This window comes from Triplophysa rosa, linkage group LG1 (assembly GCF_024868665.1).
Source record: "Triplophysa rosa linkage group LG1, Trosa_1v2, whole genome shotgun sequence".
Classification (NCBI taxonomy): domain Eukaryota; kingdom Metazoa; phylum Chordata; class Actinopteri; order Cypriniformes; family Nemacheilidae; genus Triplophysa; species Triplophysa rosa.
This window is the reverse complement of record NC_079890.1, coordinates 33,963,576-33,984,633: the sequence shown is the minus strand read 5'-3', so window position 1 is coordinate 33,984,633 and position 21,058 is coordinate 33,963,576. Positions and strand designations below refer to the sequence as shown.

The following is a 21,058-nucleotide window of genomic DNA, read 5'->3' as shown; positions in this document are numbered from 1 at the left end:
CTTCTCACATACAGACCTTAAAGGCAGAGGGGTTACTGGAGACCTCCATCGGAGTCGCCTCTTCTTGTTTAACAAGAGACAAAACCGGGGTCATCAAGGCACTATCTATTACTATAAAAAACAACAGACAGAAGGTCATTTATGATTGTGTTGCATATGATGATGCTCATAACCATGTTTGCTTACCTTTTATTTGTTCAAAACAACAGGGAGTCACTGGAGGCAAGACTTCCTTCTTCACTGAGGAATCAACAACTGAAAGCAAGGATGTTTTATTATTGTTAGACTTAAAGGAACACTCCACTTTTTTTGGAAATAGGCTCATTCTCCAGCTCCCCCAGAGTTTTACCGTTTTGGAATCTATTCAGCCGATCTCCGGGTCTGGCGATAGCACTTTTAGCATAGCTTAGCATAGATCATTGAATCCAATTAGACCAGTAGCATCGCGTTCAAAAATGACCAAAGAGTTTCGATATTTTTCCTATTTAAAACTTGACTCTTCTGTACTTATATCGTGTGCCAAGACCAGCGGAAAATGAAAAGTCACGATTTTCTAGGCCGATATGATTAGGAACTATACTCCCATTCCGGCGCAATAATCAAGGAAGTTTGCTGCCGTAACATGGCCGCAGCAGGCGCAGTGATATCACACAGCGCCTGAAATGTCTCCATGGTTGCAAGGCACGCTCCTTGTGCAAGTATTTGGTCACGTTGGATATGTTGACGGAAGTTAGCCTATTTCCACATGCGCTGTGTGATATCACTGCGCCTGCTGCGGCCATGTTACGGCAGCAAACTTCCTTGATTATTACGCCGGAATGGGAGTATAGTTCCTAATCATATCGGCCTAGAAAATCATAACTTTTCATTTTCTGCTGGTTTTAGCACACGATATACTGTAAGTACAGAAGATCAAGTTTTAAATAGGAAAAATATCGAAACTCTTCGGTCATTTTTGAACGCGATGCTACTGGTCTAATTGGATTCAATGATCTATGCTAAGCTATGCTAAAAGTGCTATCGCCAGACCCGGAGATCTGGTGAATAGATTCCAAAACGGTAAAACTCAACTTATTAACTCTGGGGGAGTTGGAGAATGAGCCTATTTCCAAAAAAGTGGAGTGTTCCTTTAAGGATTTTATAACTGCTAAACTTAAAACTGTGAACTTTTATTACTCTGACCTGGTTCTGGAGTGTATGTAAATGGTTGCAAATCATGGGAACGTCCAGCATTTGTCACAACATAGATACAAACAGACACAGGAGATGTGATAGCCTGGTTTTGATATGGAGGGACTTTGACAATTAAATGATTCTGAAAGAGGAGAGACGTGAGAAATAGATTATACACGTTGCACTGTGTGATCAAAGAAATAAAAGCACCCAAACGTAAGAACAAAAAGTAAGCTATTTGGAAGAATGTCAGTAACGAAACAGATCTCATCCCCCATTCATCTCTTCCAAATATCTTCCTTTGTGTTCAGCAGAACAAAGAAATTTGTACAGGTTTGGAACAACCTGAGAGTGAGTAAATGATGACAGAATTTTCATTTTTGGGTGAAATATCCCTTCAAAGATTTCGATTAAATTCTAAATGTTCTGTTCGTTGTATTTTGTTCTTACATTTGTGTAGTGTTACAAAACTGAAACAGGAAAAGAGTTTCTGACCCAGTGTTGTTTATATCTTTCAAAATGGTTTCTAGAGACTTGGGGATGAGAAGAATTCAACTTAACTAATTCCACACAGTATGCGATACAGACATGAAAGAGAAGAGGGTTGCTATAATGAATAAACGAAAAATACTTGACTCTCATACACTGTAGAAAGGACCTAAGCAACACACAAGGACCACATTGTTGTTTAAAGGAACAGTTTACTCAAAAATGGTCTTCATATACAGTACTCACGCTTAAGTTAAAAATCTTTATACATTTCTTTGTTCTGATGAAAAACAGTTCTTGGCCACCACTGACTACCATAGTAGGAAAAATTGCTTCATAAATTTCTTTGTTCTGGTGAAAACAAAAGAAGATATTTTGGAAGGGAGAACGTAGGAAAGCAAAAAGTTATTTTGACTACCATTGTAATTTTCCTACTATGGTAGTCAATGGTGGCCAAGATCTTTTTGGTTACAAGCATTCGTCCAAATATCTTTCTCGGTGTTCATCTGAACAAATACATTTATACAGATTTGGAATAACTCAAGGGTGAGTAAATGATGACAGAATTTTCTTTTTTGGGTGAACTGTCCCTTTAAGTAGGCTCTTTTGATTAAGAAATTAGCCACCTAGCAACACCTTAGTAACCACTCAGAACACCTTAACAACTACATACAACATACATTGACTCAATTATCCCTCTTTATCTGCTCTCAATATGTATCACCAATCAGCGGCACATATTACGTCTCAAGTCACACACAACAGAGCCACAACCAAACCAGGATATAACAGAACAAAAAACAGCACGACACAACATTGAAAACGCAACAGAACAGAATTCTGTTTGTGTATCTAGGTCAGCAATCTGTAACGCTTGCCAAAGTCCCGCCAGGCAACAATTGGGGACGGTGATATCTGTGACCTGCACAAAGCTGCCTCTATTTCTGCAACGCTTGATCAGCCCACACAGTCAAATAATAGGAACAGCAGATGCTGCGGCTTACCTGATGGAAAAAATCCATGTCGATGTCTGCCTCTGCCTTCCATGACTTATCATCTGCAGCAGTAAAAAATACAGACAGAGGTTACAAGCAGTCGCGGGTAAAACAGATCATGTTACGATAAAACGCTGATCATGTACCTGAAGCGTTTTCCTGAAATATAACTTTGGTTCCTTTGAGGAAGTTTTTTCCAATAATGAAGACTTCACTCTCGCCTTTGACCGAACAGCTGTGCAAACTCTTCTTGAGAATCTCAGGTACTCCTGCAGGCTGAGCTGTGAAAACACAAGCGAGCTGCCGTTAGGACCAGAGCCACATAACAATGTTTCTGTGCAGAAGACCATGACCAAATATTAAGTTTTTACTCACGAATTTGCAGTGGTGTAAAGTATTGGAGTAAATGTACTTAGTTACTTTACTTAAGTATCTTTTTGGCTACTTTGTAGTTGTACTGAGTATTAAAGATATTAGCAACTTTTACTCTCTACTTGACTACATTTTTGAACAAGCATATGTACTCTTTACTCCACTACATTTGTAATGACTAATGCAATTACACACTACATTTTGCATGGCACCTATCTTATAATTAATATTGCCATTTACAGGGCAATGAAGGTACTACAATCTTGTGGATTTTGATGAGGTTTGTATGTCAAGTGACTAACTGTGTCTCAATTGCAAAGAAAGATTTTCTGACAGAGATCTTTCCATTATAACATGTAATCACTTTACCAAACATATCTTAATAAATCTTAAATGCTATATTATTATTATTTAATGATTGAATTCTTTCATATGTATCTTCAGTTACTAAGCAAACATAAAGTTGCGGTTCCTGTAAAGTCCCTTTCAGTGTTATTGTATAAGTGTACATTTTAAAGCTACAAGAAAGTCAAAGAGTCCAACCAAAGCAAACACTGATCACCATAATGGTGACTTAAAACATAATTGAACCACTATGAACTAGAGTTAAATCTCAATAAGATCTTACACAGATGACAGAAATAAAGTGAAAGTGGTGTCTGTAATATGTGAAGATGTTATTGATATCTTCAAACAGCCATTGCAGTAGTTTACTGTAAAACACCTACAGTAACTAGCTGGCAACAGTGTTGCCAATATATTACTGTAGAAATGGCAGGTAAGGGCTAACAGTGTATGTGAAATGAGGACATGACTGCAGCTGGCGATGAGGCCCAAACCAGCATGTCCAGTGCAAAAAGGCTTTGACTTTTTAATTCTACTTAACATTATTTTATTTATCCGTTACATTGAAGAGACCTTTTTGAAGGAGTTTGGTTTACTTATGAGCACTTGAGCTTAAATGAGACTTAGGGTGTTTGTAATAGACGTAGGTTATGGTGTCGACCATGATTTGTTGCAATTTTGAGGTGTTCAGTCTTATTATGATTTAAGAAAATAAATGCGATTGCTCTCCTCACAAACCAACTGTTTCTAGTTTTTCACTGAAGTGTCTCTTAAGTGTTGAGTACTAGTGCTTCTTTGAGCCTACATTTAGTATGAGTAAAATACTCAAGTACTGTTAAAATCAGATACTCTAAGACTTTTACTGAAGTTGTTTTGGAATTGGTGACTTGTAACTTGTAATGGAGTAATTTTCACTGCAAGGTATCTGTACTTTTACTTAAGTATGGTTTTCAGGTACTCTTTACACCTCTGCGAATTTGAGCCAACAAAGTACTAAATAGCTACAAGTTTATTGCCCAATACTGATTTATGATGTGCTAAACTGGAATCTGTTTCTAACAAGTTTAAAAACCTTTCTAGTTGCGCATCATTCAAAGCAACCTACAATGCAACAGGGTACACACATTTTAAAGCAACACTTTGTAGTTTTTAGACCAAAATAATGTCTCAAAAATTATTTCAGTGGTAGAACAACTCTCAACCAGACGAATTCTACTGCCGCTGCTACCTGAGCAGCCTCATAGCGGCTACAACCACACTCTGCAAGTTCTGTGTTCAGGTCGGTACACGCCCATCCCCTGCCTGCCGAAGAGTGCGATTTGGTTTCCAAACAACGTTTCTGCATTCGCAGGTTCCATCAGCTTGGTAAACAAATGCATGTGTATTGCACGCCCACGGGAAAGCTTATACAGCGGTAACAGACACTGGTAACAGACAATTGCGCTTATCAACCACATGGGGAACCTGTGAGCAAAAGTTCTATAGTGCTGCTTTAACCAGAGATGCACCGATACTAAATTTCTCCACGGATACCATATATTTTCTATATACAGGGCACAAATTCTTTGCATTTTCCTGTCCTCTTTTGATTGATGGGATATATCGGCCCTGATAGCCAATTTAATGTTATTGGCAGATATATCAGTGCATCTTTAATTTTAACCATCCATATCAGTCTTGAAAAATAAAACCCCAGACCTTGGTGTTTTTAACACTTTCCTACATTAGTTGAGACACCAAACACCAAGTTAACAAATAAATTTCTTTCTTTCTTAACTGGCCAGTGCAACTACTTTTACCTGGAAAAGCAACCACAAGCATTTTTTCTTTTATTTGTTTCCACGCCTTTGACCCTAATAATATAAACATTCATTATGCCCTGCACTAATCTCTACGTCTCCTATGTGATGAGAGCACCAGCTGGGCTTGCCAGCAGGGTGATGCTATGAATAACTCAAAAGCCACTCACTGCACAGTATGGGAGAAGAGGAGGCCTGTAACGTGAGCACAGAGCCATCGGGCCGTGGGATGTTGACTCGGAAAATCAGCCTGGCTCGGGTGCTCTTCTTCTTAGATCCGGCCACCCCGATACGGGCCTCCACGTCAGCATTCCTGAGCTTCAGGATCCCCACACAATCCACGCTGTAAATACACCCAACAGTCAGTTGGACACGATTCATATCTGTACTGGGAACTGCTCTTTATTGGATATTCATTACAGCAGTACTATTTATAGGAAATTCAAAGCGTAAACTGACCACGTAATATATACTTTTTAAAAGTTACATACGCTAAAGTCATATTGCTGCTTGGGTTCAGAGGCACTTCGATGACAGTGGTACCTTCGATGTCCACTTCTCTACAGGTGGTTGTGTTGCGGCCCGTAACCCTACAGGCCTGGTAGAAGCCATGAGGCTTGACACGTCCAGCATCGTTGCCCACAAAAATGAGCAGGACCACTGGCTCCTTCACTCCATCGAGCTGTAAGGACCAAAAAATGTGTGGTTTTACACCAAAACGTATACAAAAAAGTAAAAAATGACCATGTGGACGTGCGTTTCATCTGCTTTGTCTAAACAAGAAGAACTAGTTCTGCGCCTGACGCACATTGATAGTAGGGAAACCCTGCTGCGTTCGGTCTTTGACGGACCCTCGGCTGCCCTCGGTCAGGTAGCGCGCTCGGTGTTGAGTCTCAGGCTGTACCAGAATCTTCAGTTCTTTGCCTTCGCTTTTCTGGGGATACTGACAAGACAATATCCCACCTTTGTGACCGGATGCTTGTGGTCCCTCAGAACTAAAAAAACAAGGACTGCTGATGAGTATCAAACTAAAGATTGTGGCTCACTGGTCGGTTGCCATTAACCACTGCTTTTCAAATAATGAAAATAGAGCTATCAAGTTATGACATGACAGGAAACATTGGTTTTCATTAAACAGAACAAACAAAGAAGGAGGAGTTGAACGGTTTAAACAACAAAAAGGCCACAGAATTTTTACAAATGCCCAAAGGCACAAACATACCATTGTACTGAAATGACTCACCTTGCTTTGGAACAGGCCTTGCTGTCTGGGCCAAGCTGCGAGAGTACAAAGTGTGGGCCTTTGGCACTATCTGCATCAAAGACATCCATGCTGGCCTCTTCAGCAGAGGCTGGCTTTGGTCCTGGCTTCTGCCGTGGGGTGCACTTGCGGGCCTTGCGGGGCACTTCGGTGTTGTCATTGTAAGAGCTGGAGCTCACGATGCTGAAGTTAGAGGCCGATTTTTCCATCCAGATACTGTTGCTCTGCTCCGAGTCATGCTGCAGCTCGTCCTGGCAGGACATTTGGCTATCATCGAACAGGTCCTCAGGTGGAGGCGAGATGTTGAGAACAGGACGCTTGGAGGGCGTCATCTGGTGTTGCTGCTGGTTGGTTCCGGCACCTTTTTCTCCACAAACCCTGGCACCGCCGGAGAGCTTACTTTCCTCGGCTTTCCTACGGCCACCTGCATCTCCCGGCGTGCCACTTTCGTGCGCCGTGGCCCGCTCCGAAGCCGGCGTGGAGTGTGAGGATGAACTGGAAGAGGTAGGAAAAGGACTGCGAGGACTTCCCGTGGTCATGGCAGAGGAGGCATCTGTATGTGTACAATTAAACAGTATATTTAGGCATCGGTATCAACACGAGGCAGCCATCCCATTTTAATCAAGACATTTTGCTTTTGTTTTCAACATTTAAAAGTGAGTTTCAAATGTTTTTTTGGAATGGTTTGCCATGAATTGTTATTTTGCAGGGCGAATGTCAGAAATCGAAAAAGAAGTTGAATGCTGTCAAAATAAGTAAACAAACAACAAAATGATTGAGCTGAATAACATCTGTGTTTCCCTCCAGACATTAAACAAAACAGACATTTCATGTTGCATGACAAATCATCCCTCTCCAAGACATTACACACAGCTAGCTAGCCATAATATCCTCTCCTGTCTTGGTTTTTATTTATGCATACGGTACAGGTGATCTAAATCTGCTGAGTGAGCTCTTGTACGTGGTTTTCATGGCATATGCTGAGGGTCTACATCTCTCGACCGGATGCTGTAAACGGGTGACAAATGATGCAAGCAAATTCATATACAAATTGGGACGGGAGTGAGCATAGCCACAGAAACAACATAAACCAGTGTCTGACCTATAAAGCAGAGAACTGCAGACACTCCCTGCTTCAGAGAGAACTACCTGGAATGAAAATGAGACAACCAATGAGCCATAAAGCTATAAAGCCATTGAAAATATGTAACAAAAAAGGCTTTGTTGCAATTGAGTTATTTACTTCTGGTGAAATTGAATCCATTGACATGAACAATAGTTTGTCTTAAAAAAAAAACATAGGTTGTTAGCGACAGTAATCCACTGATAAAAAGTATTCCTTTAAGCATTGATTAAAGGAAAAACACAGAAAACATATGCATGTGGCATATCTGTTGTAAACCCTTAAAATGCATGCACATTTTTGAAGAAGGAAAAAGTTTCAGGCAATATCGGCACACCGATTGAATGCATTGTTGCAAAATTTAGATTTAACACTTCTTAGAAGATACAAAGAATATAATTACCCGTTTTTTTTTTTAATAACTTTTCCAGTCTTTGCATAAAACTGGATTATGAGTTTTTAAAAAGAGACAGCACATTTCTAGCCAAATTCGATATTTCACAGCTGAGCAAAGACATTTACAATCATCTTAGAAATGCTCATGACCTTTCCATGAACTTTGAATCAGAACGAGCAGGCTTTGACTCAACAAACACCTACTCATGTTGTGAAGAGCAGATCATCGGACAATTTATTCGGGTCATTTTATAAATCTCAGGGGTTCAGTTTGTATTAGGTATGGCATGAAAACACAACACTCTGATGACAGTGTTGTTTTCATTTGAATGCTTTTCTGGTCACCATTCAAGTCCTGTCATTCCAAATGCTCAAATATGTGGGAATAATGTCCTGTTGCAACAAGTGGGATTACACTGCAGCTGTTTTGCAACTTTAATCAATTTTAGGAAAAGGCATCATGAATAAATATATAATTCCCTACTTCAAAACATTAGCATGTTCTTTAACACATAAAAACTAGGGATGCACGATAAATTATTGGCCAAATGGTCATTTTTAATGTTATCGGCCGATAATAACATTTAATAACCGATATATTATAGCCGATAAATCATAAATCAATTCCTCTGGTTATACTACTTCAGCTGCACGCTGCTCACAGTTAAAATCCAGTACAGTACTGTCTTTCTGTCATGATCATTCACTTACTGCTATTAGCAAAACATTGTTGATGTACAGTATGTAGATACAGTATTTATGAATGTGTAAATTATAGGAACAAAAGCACATTGTTTGAATCAGACTGCTGTCTGAATGCTTTCGGTCTTGAGACCCGTTAGACATGTGGCTATTAAGGACATTTTTCTGGGTTGCTCTGGAAGAACATCGATAATTTGTTTATTAAATAAAAAATATACCAGAAAAGTTTGAGGGTTAATGAATCGATAGCTAGTGTAAAGTAGGCTTGGTACATGATTTTCAGGGAATAAAGCGAACTAATGGTTACCTTGTTTTCTGCAGTCCATGTCTTCAAATAAAAGCAGTTGTCCACTTTTTGCCTGTTGTTTCAGTCTTAGGGAATTTCATATTAATATTTAGATACTGTATATCGGCTAATATATAAATTATCGGCTTCCGATGTTAAAGAAGTATCGGTTATCGTTATCGACCAAAATTTACATATCGGTGCATCCCTAATAAAAACAAAACAAAACGAAATTGAAAATATTTTGAAATACTCCATTACTGTTTGAAACATTTGAAAGGCAAATGTGAGAATTTCGATATTTGACACAGCATACAAAAATACAAAAAAAAAACAATGTTTCTGGCAATTACCTGAAAATAAAACCTTCAAATATCAAAATAAAAAAACACATTCATGCATACATATATTATAGCTTCATGAATGGAATTGTTGTTGTTTCTTACATCAAACAGGAAAGAAAGAAAGAAAGAAAGAAAGAAAGAAAGAAAGAAAGAAAGAAAGAAAGAAAGAAAGAAAGAAAGAAAGAAAGAAAGAAAGAAAGAAAGAAAGAAAGAAAGAAAGAAAGAAAGAAAGAAAGAAAGAAAGAAAGAAAGAAAGAAAGAAAGAAATGAATGAATTTGCGCATAAGAATAAATCAAACTTTACTTAATCAAATAATAGATTAAATAAATTAAATAAGAAATCCTTTCATGTTATAAACATTGTCTGACATGAACAGGTGACATAAATACCAAGCACAAATTCTCTATTTATTTATTTTTGCGTGTCTCAAAGTGCCAACATTAATATTACAGGAAATGTTGATCTTAAAGGTCCAGTGAGTCATTTTTTGGAGGATCTATTGATTGAAAAGCAATATAATATATATAACTGTGTATTTAGAGGTGTATAAAGACCTTACATAATGAAGTGTTATGTTTTTATTACCTTAGAACGAGTTATTTCTATCCACATACATCGCGGGTCCCCTTACATGGAATTCGTCATGTTGTTTCTACAGTAGCCCTAAACGGACAAACTGCTCTACAGAGTGTGTTTCGTAAATACGTTATCTCTTTCGGCAAAGAAGCGAAAACGTGATGACATCTTAGCCCTGTGTCAGCCACCGTAGTGCTTTGAAAGAGAGGGGTGGATTGAGCCGTGGGTTGCAATTTGCAACCTCACCGCTAGTTGCCGCTAAATTTTATACACTGGACCTTCAAAGTGTTCCTGATGTTGGAAACAAAATAGCACCATAATTTCCTTAACATTATTTCTTTAATGAATTCAATCAGGTTGACATTAACCAATGTGACATTTTTATCATTTAATCCAGTGGTCAGGAACCTATGTGGCTCTTTTCAAAAATCATGTGGCTCGCCAGGTGTTACCCTTCACCATCATTTGATTGTTAAAAACATCGTAATATATATGTATATTTTAGGTTGTCCTGGCCAATACATGTATGCAGTGCTATGCGCAAGCGCGTCACAACACTAATCAATAGCGGCAAACAGCGTTTCTATGGTAACCTCTGGCGCCCGCAGCCCAGATTCAAGCTACAGCTACGAGTTTAGAAAAGCGAGCGTCATGCTTTTATTGAAAGTCACGGCTCTCTGTGGTGTATGATACAGCACTCGTTGCCTCGTGTAACAGGGAAAAGAAATTTGTAATGAATTGTGCCAAAATGTTTGTTCATCTTGTGAAACAATTTTAAGATATTCATTGAATAAAATATATTAAGTGCATCTAGAAGAAATGGATATGGGGACACCTACAGGCGACTAAGGTAAACTATCAGTAGAGTCGGCCATTTTCTTCTCAGTCACACGTGAACTGCTGAGGAGAATGGTAGGTGTAAAATCTCTCTCCGGTCAAACAGAAATAAAATGCTGTCAGAGATTATTTCATTTCTCTTTATGGTCAAAATTGTTACTTTAAAAGTATTTTCATATTTGAGTCATAAGGGATATAGAGTGGACGGGTAACTGATGTTTTATACTGAACTTACTGCTGAGTGCTTCAGGAGCACATGGTATTCGTTGTGTCTCTTTCTCTGTATTCTCTAGTTGCTTATTTTCACGATATTTTTGACAGTTATGTGACTGGATGAGATGTATTTCATGCCTATTTGGTGTCATTTCATATATTCCAGGTATGATGTACTAATATTCTTATGATGTTATATTTTCTATGTTCAGGAAACAACAGAAAAGGAAATTGAGCTCTTAATTATAGGAAAGTTGATTTATTGTTTGTCGAACTGGTGAATCAGTCACATGTAAGCTTCTGAGGAGAATGTTACGTGACCGGATGAGATGTATTTCATGCCTATTTGGTGTCATTTCATATATTCCAGTAAACGCGATGAGTGAGCTCAGTCTATGTCTCCGTGTTGTCCTTTCCGGAATGGTCGTAAGAAAGAACCAGAAAGAGGGGGTTACACTCACTATAATCACATGTACAGTGGCAAGAAAAAGTATGTGAACCTTTTGGAATTTCATGGTTTTCTGAATAAATTTGTCATAAAATGTGATCTGATCTTCATCTAAGTCAAGGGTATTGACAAACATAATGTGTCTAAAAATAATAACAAAAAATTCTGATATTTCATATCTTTAATGAACACACCCATTCAACATTCAAAATGGCAGTGGAAAAAGTAAGTGAACCCTTAGAATGAATAACTGGTTGACCCCCCTTGGCAGCAATAACCTCAACCAGGCGCTTCCTGTAGCTGTGGATCAGACCTGCACATCGTTGAGGAGGAATTTTAGCCCATTCTTCCTGGCAGAACTGCTTTAGTGCTGTCATATTCTTTGGACGTCTCATGTGTATGGCCCTCTTGAAGTGAATCCATAGCATCTCTATTGGGTTGAGGTCTGGGCTCTGACTTGGCCACTCCAAAAGGACGATTTAGTTTTTCTGAAGCCATTCTGTTGTGGACTTGCTCCGGTGTTTTGGGTCGTGGTCATGTTGCATCACCCACCTTCTACACAGTTTCAGCTGACGTACAGACATTCTCACATTATCCTGAAGAATTGTCTGATATACTTGGGAATTCATCTTCCCCTCAATGATTCCAAGCTGGCCAGGCCCTGATGTAGCAAAGCAGGACCAAATCATGATGTTTCCTCCACCATACTTTACAGTTGGGATGATGTTTTCATGATGATATGCCGTGCCCTTTCTGCGCCAGATGTAGTGCTGTGTTTTTTTCCAAAATAGTTCAATCTTAGCTTCATCAGTCCACAAAACATTTTGCCAATACCGCTGTGGAGTGTCAATGTGCTCTTCTGCAAACTTCAGGCGTGCAGCAATGTTCTTTTTAGTAAGTAGTGGCTCCTTCGTGGTGTCCTGCCGTGGATACCCTGCTTGTTCAGTGTTTTACGTATTGTAGACTTATGAACAGAGATGTTAGCAAGTTCCAATGATGCCTTCAAATCTTTGGCTGTCATTCGGGGTTGTTTCTTTACCTCATTGATGAGTCTTCGTTGTGCTCTTAAGTGTCATTTTGACTGGGCGCCCACTTCTTGGTAGAGTAGCAACAGTCCCAAAGTGTCTCCATTTGTAGATTGTTTGCCTAACTGTAGACTGGTGAATTTCTAAAGTCTTTGAAATAACTTTGTAACCCTTGCCAGCTTTATGTAAATCAACAATTCTTGATCGTAGATCCTCTGAAAGCTCTTTTTGGCGAGGCATGGCTCACATAAGCGTGTTCTTCTTGTGCAGAGCAAACTCTAAAAGTTTGAGGGCTTTTTATCAGTGAAAGTAGCTGTAGTCCACACCTCCAAACTTATTATCTTAACGAGACTCCATGTGTGCTAAAACCTGATTCCAATTAGCTTCATTGAGGTCATTAACTCAAGGGTTCACATACTTTTTCCACCAGCACTACAAGGTTTTTTTGGTTGTTCTCAATAAAGACATGAAAGATCAAAAAAATGTTGTGTTATTATTTTAGACACATTTTATTTGTCAATACCCTTGACTTAGATGAAGATCAGATCACATTTTATGACAAATTTATTCAGAAAACTATGAAATTCCAAAAGGTTCACATACTTTTTCTTGCCACTGTAAAAAGTTTTAAAAACACACCATGCAGCAAAGTATCCGGTGAGCAGATGGAAGCAAACTGCGAAGCGTCAGTATGGATGAGATGTGTTTAACTCCTCATATCTGTGTAAACAGTCTTTCTCGCATATGAACAATATGAAGTCCATACATACATCTGTCAAGGTTGACAGAGGAGTTTCAATGCCGGTATGTAAGTGTCTTGACCACGTACGAACCGAACTACAAAGCTATTAGCAAGACGCTAGTTATGTTCGCTCTCATGAGGGGTTGCGCAGACCGATCGGCGTATGACATCAAAGTGCCGCGAGTGCAGAGCTCCGTGTGCTTTCTAAAAGTTCTCGCGGTACTCTGATGTCAGACATTCGCCGATCGGTCTGCAGCATTTGAAGAAGTCGAGCAACCCTTATGCAAAGTCAGAAGACACATATGCAGTATTTTGTGAGTATCAGTACTATAGGAACGTGCCCTTTTTAAAATGGTTATATGTTAAATATAATTAAGTTGAATTGAATGGTGGCCTAATGTAAACCTGTAAGTTGTTTATAAGTAATGGAAATCATTTTTGGAGCCCCAGATGTTTGCACGGTTTCGTTTGTTTCACTGTTTTTGAGTTGTCTGTGGACATGTTATCTTATCGAAGGAAAAGAACAATTGATCCCCACAGGGACCATAAGTGAGACTGTGGTCTGTGGACATCAAGTTATTAGTATTGAAGTCATTGATGTACAGTGTCTCACAGAAGTGAGTACACCCCTCACATTTTTGTAAATATTTTGTTATATCTTTTCATGTGACAACACTGTCAGAAATGACACTTTGCTACAATGTAAAGTAGTGAGTGTACAGCTTGTATAATGGTGTAAATTTGCTGTCCCCTCAAAATGACTCAACACACAGCCATTAATGTCTAAACCGCTGGCAACAAAAGAGAGTACACCCCTAAGTGAAAATGTCCAAATTGGGCCCAAAGTGTCAATATTTCGTGTGGCAACCATTATTTTCCAGCACTGCCTTAACCCTCTTGGGCATGGAGCTCACCAGTAGGGTTGGGTACCGAAACCCGGTGCCAATATGGCTCCAGTACCTATGTATCCGGTATGTAACTGGACCGAATCAAAACGTAGATTTCGGTGCCTCATTTCGGTGCCACTTAAATGCTGATGGAGCCGTCGATTGAGACATTTGCCCTCACTCACGCGAACGAAAGTTGGAAACCTCAGATAATACAAATCCAACACATCTTATACAATGGTTAAACGGATCGCGAATGATCTGTGAAATATTTTCTATAAAAAATGCTAACTTACTGCAAATGATAGCTAGCAAATTATTTTAAAATAATGTTAGCACATGAAAGCATTGCAAATAAATTGTTTACTTTACGTTCTTTGTGTATGTTTTTGATCAGCAAACTAGTATATGTAATGATGAATTGGTGTAAATTACAGTAGAAGTTAAAGAATTTCTGTCTGTAAGGATTTTTTGGTCACCCTAATAAAATCACTGGGTCTTACCTGGCCACCTCTAAAAAAATGTTCTGGCTACGCCCCTGCGCATAAGGCAAGTTTTAAAGTGAAACTAAAGTTAATTCGAAACGCATATGACGTGTCTGTAATTCAAGCAATCACAATAAAACTGTTGCACGCGTTTAAAAACAATGAAGCGCGTGCCGTGGAGCTCGTTCTCAACACTGTAACGCTTTTGACAAGAAAGACAACCGAGACACAGCAGTGAAAGTGCTAAAACCTTTTAGCATCTGTCAGTCTGATCTCTAGACATGCAGTCGGTCAAGCTTTTTACTCTGGCTGCATGTAAAGGCATATAATTATACTTATTAATTATACATACTGTCTGTTTTTAAAATAATCCACATATAATGTCTCTGTAAATGGACTTAATCTGTTGATATATTGAGCGCATTTTCTGCCCATATTTAATACAACTATGGCGAGCATTTAGTTGTAGCTGGAGGGTACAGTAAACACTATAACATCTTTCTAGCAATGTTAGTGTCTAGCAATGTTAGTGTACATGCTCATTTCGCATTCACTTTAATTGTGAATTTGTGTATTTTTATTACTTAATAAATATTTTTAATTGAACATTTTGTTCTTTAATGTCATCCACTGGTGTTTTGTGGCTCTTTTTCAAAAGTATCGATTTAGGCACCGGTAACGGAAAAAACCCAAACGATACCCAACCCTACTCACCAGAGCTTCACAGGTTGCCACTGGAGTCCTCTTCCACTCCTCCATGATGACATCACGGAGCTGGTGGATGTTAGAGACCTTGCGCTCCTCCACCTTCCGTTTGAGGTTGCCCCACAGATGCTCAATAGGGTTTAGGTCTGGAGACATGCTTGGCCAGTCCATCACCTTTACCCTCAGCTTCTTTTGGGGTTGCTATCATGTTGGAATACTGCCCAGTCTCCGAAGGGAGGGGATCATGCTCTGCTTCAGTATGTCAAGTGCTGGCAGCACTCATGCAGCCCCAGACCATGACACTCACACCACATGCTTGACTGTAGGCAAGACACATTTGTCTTTATACTCCTCACGTGGTTGCCGCCACACACGCTTGACACCATCTGAACCAAATAAATTTATCTTGGTCTCATCAGACCACAGGACATGGTTCCAGTAATCCATGTCCTTAGTCTGCTTGTCTTCAGCAAACTGTTTGCGGGCTTTCTAGTGCATCATCTTTAGAAGAGGCTTCCTTCTAGGACGACAGCCATGCAGACCAATTTGATGCAGTGTGCGGCGTATGGTCTGAGCACTGACAGGCTGACCCCCCACCCCTTCAACCTCTGCAGCAATGCTGGCAGCACTCATACATCTATTTCCCAAAGACAACCTCTGGATATGACGCTGAGCACGTGCACTCAACTTCTTTGGTCGACCATGGCAAGGCCTGTTCTGAGTGGAACCTGTCCTGTTAAACCGCTGTATGGTTTTGGCCACTGTGCTGCAGCTCAGTTTCAGGGTCTTGGCAATCTTCTTATAGCCTAGGCCAGGGGTCGGAAAGTAAGTTTGGCATCGGGCCAAAAAAACTAATTCGCCGCTAGATGGCGGGCCAGAATATAGTCAAAGGATTATTTAAGAAATTCATTGGTGAAAAATGCAACTAGAATAGCTTACTTTTGAAAATATAGTTATTATATAATTATATATGAAATAGCCTATTTAACGTAACGTATTTGACATAATAGCGCTGGGGGGTATTACACTATTACGTCGTGTCGTGTGATGTTAACATTCAAGCTAGCCAGATGGTGAGATAAAATGTCACTATCCTGACTTAAACTGAGACATTTATTCAAGAAGTTGATAATAAACTGAAAACAATTAAGCTTACTAGACACATTTTATGTCAGAGCGGGATATGGTTTACCGGTGAGCATGAGCGTAATGTGAGCAGAGCGTTTGCTTGGTCCGTGAGCGACTTAGCGAAGCGCAGTCATTGAGCGAAATATTAATAGTAGGCTGAAAAAGAGCAGTTATGTTTCAGTCCGACATTCTGTGACATTACAGCCAATATTTTTAGTCATTTTTTTATTTAAAGAGTGCCTAAAATAACTGTATAATAACTGATAAAGTATATTTGATTTTCGTTACTTTATTTCCGTGAACATATAGCTGCCATAGTGCAACATTCAAAATAAAAGCACAAAAGATGAAATGCACTATGAACACCTTTATTATTACTGGGGTTAATAAAAGAAACAGGCTCTAAAGAAAAATAGACCAAAACAAGGGGAAATGCGGTCTTAAAACGTCAAACCTCCATCGTTGCCGTTGTGCTATTATTCAGGATTCAGGATCATGCGGTGTACATGGGACAATAATCCAGCAGCAAAAAAGTAAATCACCAAGAGTGCTAAGCGAGCGACTCTGAGATTGAGCGAGCGGAGCGGAATTTTCAGAAAGGCACTCTCCGCTCCGCGAGAAATATTAAGTTACGCTCTCGCTCCGCTCACATGCTCTGCTGGCGCGGGCCAGATATTATTGCTGGCGGGCCAGTTTTGGCCCACATGCTGCCTGTTGCCGACCCCTGGCCTAGGCCATCTATATGTAGAGCAACAATTCTTCTTTTCAAACAGTCAGACTTAACAACCGAATAGTAGTTTCTGCAATGGCTCTTTTGCAAAAATGAATTAACCAAAACTAGAAAAATGTCTCTTTGGTTAAAAAAGGTTCCCGACCCCTGTTAGTAACCAGTGAATGAGCTCATTTAAAAGCTCACTCTTTTTACTCTCAAGTTTTTACTCTCTAGTTTAGGCTTCACCAAAGTGTCGGTCAAGTGCGACTGGGGAGTTTGCCAGTGCAGTAGAGTATTTGCCAGGACGACACCTGATACAGCGACAGTTGAGTCATCATGCTCATGTTTGTGCAGAATTGTTAATGAAATTAAATGAAGCCCTGTTCTGGTCGAAGACAACAAGGGCAGCGTTTTTCATTACGCATTATGTTGCAATCACCTGCCAGTCATTCCACAATACTGACAATTGGAATTGTCAGGGCGCTGTGGACAGCTTTTGCATTTTGATTGGCCACTGCTTCAGAAATTAGAGGGTTAATATTTTACTTACATTTATTTATATTTCCAAGTTTATATTTCACTTTTCATTACAGTATAAAATATATTGTAAGTTTTAAATAGAAAAAAAATCTGAGTTAAAAAGAGACCAACTTTGGAGTCAATTTTGGAGAATCAGTTTTAAAGCTACAAGATTCCGTCTGATTCATTAGTCTGGCCTCCACTTCTTTGGCCGCACTGTACTCTTTACTCTGCAAATGGCAGCAACCCGAATGTGTTGTGTTAAACTGAGGGCTCTCGGAGCTTTCACTATTGATAGAGACTGTAACACAAGTCAACATGAACCTTGAGGGACTGAACAAAACCGTAAGATTAATTTATTAATGGAAGACACAAATTCCTAGTACATGTGAAAACTGTTGCAGAAGCAGAGCTGGAACAGCAGCGATCGTTTTAGTGTCGAGTCTCAAATCTGTTAACGTGATTGGTTACAGGGTTATGATGTCATAAACAGAGGCCGTTTCAAACTGCATTTTTAAACTGTTTGTGGCAAACTGCAGTTTTATAGAGAAAATACTCTGCAATAGTTTAAAATGATAATTTGCACATGGTTTATCTTAAAGGAGTAGTTCATTTTCAAAATACATTTTCATGATAATTTACTCACCCCCATGTCATCCAAGATGTTTATGTATTTGTCACTTTAGTCGAAAAGAAATTAAGGTTTTTAATGAAAACGTTCCAGGATTTTTCTCCATAAAAAATACTTCAATAGACTCCAAACGGTTGAAGGTCAAAATTACAGTTTCAGTGCAGCTTCAAGGGGCTTTAAACGATACCAGACGATGAATAAGGGTCTTATCTAGCGAAATGATCGGTCATTTTCTAAAAAAAATAGAAATGTATATGCTTACAAATGCTCACCTTGCTCTGTTCTGCGATGCGCGTTCATGACTTCGCGTAATACGTAATAACGTTGAAAAGGTCACGCTTTTTTAATATTACAACATCCAGGATACGCACACGAAATGACCATTTTAAACAATAAACTGACACAAAAACATTTGAATACGTGTCATTGAACATTCAACAACTTTTGAACGGTCCTCGTTCTCCACATTTGTAAACACTGACTCAGTACTTCTGCCTACGTCAAGCGTGACCTTTTCAACTTAATTGCGTATTACGTGAAGTCATGAACGCGCATCGCAGAACAGAGCAAGGCGAGCAGTTGTGTTTATAAAGCATATCAACATTTTTTTTTTTAGAAAATGACCGATCGTTTCGCTAGATAAGACCCTTATTCATCGTCTGGTATCGTTTAAAGCCCCTTGAAGCTGCACTGAAACTGTAATTTTGACCTTCAACCGTTTGGAGTCCATTGAAGTCCACTACATGGAGAAAAATCCTGGAATGTTTTCATCAAAAACCTTCATGTCTTTTCGACTAAAGAAACAAATACATAAACATCTTGGATGACATGGGGGTGACATGGGTAAATTTTCATGAAAATTTATTTTGAAAATGAACTTCCTTTAAAGCATATTAAAATCACCATATAGACATAAAAACATTAAAAACTTGATTTTCTCCACAGGGGGACTTTAAAGATACTAATCACATGCATTAACATGTCCCACCTGGAACTCTATCCATTCTTTTAATCATTCGACTGATTGAAAACGGATGAGAATAACAACATTTATTTATATGATCATGACTTAAGAAAAACATTAGTGTTACTTAAGGTTAAATAAGCAACATGGCCCATTATTTTTCAGAAATGTGGAGGATATTACAACAGAATCGCCCCTATGGAACTTGCAGTTGTATTTTGCCATTATTCAGGCAGTGGAACAGTGAAGATAATGTAAGCAAAAACAGGACAGGGTTAAAAACAAGAGCACAAAACAGAAAAAGGTCAGGATGAGGTCAAGCAACTCTCCTGGCTAATCTGTGGTGACACAAGAATGGCTGTGAACAGCATTCTTAGGCAAGAAAAGAGTGCATGGCTATATTGATCATTGCTGCATATGGCATGCTGCTTAGACGCAGGTGAACCCAAACATCTGCCCTCGTGTGAGGGAAGAGGTAATGAAACAAATAAAAACAACAGAATAAGAACAAAATAAGCAATCAAATTGCCCCCTGATAAGTCAAACAAGCATGTGCTTTCTAAAAACATATTCTTCATTCAAGAGTTAAGCAAGAATTACACAAACAAAATATTAATGAAACAAGAAAAGAAAATAGTCAGAAGTAGTAAGGCCAATTTGCAGTGAAACCTAAAATCCCACAATGAAATTCATTTAAGCTGGAAAATACATCACCTTCCTTCAGCTACAGCCAGCATGTCCTGCCTCGTCACAGAGATGCATTTGGCTGCAGTTACTGTAGGTACAGATGTCCAAAGGCAACAGACTTCTGGTTTACTGAAACTCACCCTAAACCTGGGCACTTTGATAAAGGGGCAGAGTAAAAGAAACTAAAGTGAATTGCATTTTGAATGTACAGACTGAAAAATAATGGTTGTGTGGACAAAAAAAAGAATGGTTTCACTGTGGATAGTTTGTTTTCTCAACGTTCAATGCATGCTTTTGAGAAGATATTTTTGTATTGTTTATTTTCCCGAAAGAATATTTTCAGTAGTCTCATAATAAACAAACCTGTGAACCACCTCTACGCAAATGTTGTACATCAGCCAGAAGCACGAGGCCTGCAAAACTTTACAAGCCAATTGAGAATTTATATAGAAAAAGATCTGGCTGCTCTAAAATGTAAGTTTTTTTTGTGTGTGTAATGTTTATCATTCGTTTTGCCTGTAAAAGTTTGTAATATTGTTAAGTAGTGTATTCTTCTATTTACAGCTATTGTTGCATTTTAAGAATCTCTAAATCACATTTTGGCAGTTAATGCTTTCACTAGCAAAACATATGGAGAATATTTGCCCTAGATTTGAATACCAAAACTTGTACCAGACCACAACAATGTGATGCCACATAAACTCGCCAAAGTTTACGTGAGGTTAAATGAAGTGCTTTTTTTTGCCTAACCATTTCACAAAATTAGTTAGAAGTCAGAAAGTGACCCAGTGCAAATGCAAGGTGACTTTTCCCAGTGCCGTTCAAGAAATAAAACCCAGAACACATTTGGAGAGCTTTGAGAGAATGATGCATGAGTATGCATGCTGAAGGGCCTTGTGAAGAAAAGATCTGGTGTTAGTGCCGATCTCCAGCGTCTGACTCAGGATATTAGGCTTTGTTCACACTGCACTCAAATCTGATGTGATTTTTCAAAATCGGATCGGTTTGTTCAGACGGTGTGATTAATATCCAGTATGTCTAGCATCAGCGCAAGACTTTCTCATAGAAAAACTGAGAAAACTGGAAATCATGACCATGATGCTCAAGTCACCAGGCATGTGAGAGAACATAAGCGAGAGGCTTTTAATGCATAATGTACCCGCTGACTCACTCACTCATCCCTCATCATTATATTATAGTAACCGTTCACAAA

The 21,058-nt window shown here is 39.0% G+C and overlaps 1 protein-coding gene across 7 annotated transcripts in view; it reads right to left on the bottom strand.

Annotated features, from left to right (window-relative positions):
* nfat5b (nuclear factor of activated T cells 5b) overlaps nt 1–21,058 on the bottom strand; it is a 45,908-nt gene that overhangs the window by 5,280 nt on the left and 19,570 nt on the right. For 2 of the 7 annotated variants that reach the window (XM_057330844.1, XM_057330851.1), the window contains exons 3-11: nt 6,417–6,987; nt 5,982–6,168; nt 5,665–5,855; nt 5,344–5,516; nt 2,804–2,938; nt 2,667–2,719; nt 1,183–1,315; nt 187–255; nt 17–111 (exon numbers count right to left, since the gene is read on the bottom strand). In XM_057330844.1, coding sequence (XP_057186827.1) covers nt 17–111; nt 187–255; nt 1,183–1,315; nt 2,667–2,719; nt 2,804–2,938; nt 5,344–5,516; nt 5,665–5,855; nt 5,982–6,168; nt 6,417–6,987 — 1,607 coding nt within the window. Of the gene's footprint in view, nt 1–16; nt 112–186; nt 256–1,182; nt 1,316–2,666; nt 2,720–2,803; nt 2,939–5,343; nt 5,517–5,664; nt 5,856–5,981; nt 6,169–6,416; nt 6,988–7,536; nt 7,584–15,213; nt 18,224–19,872; nt 20,000–21,058 lie in introns of those variants that run through there. The other 5 variants (XM_057330859.1, XM_057330867.1, XM_057330874.1 and 2 more) reach the window with 5 other exon arrangements.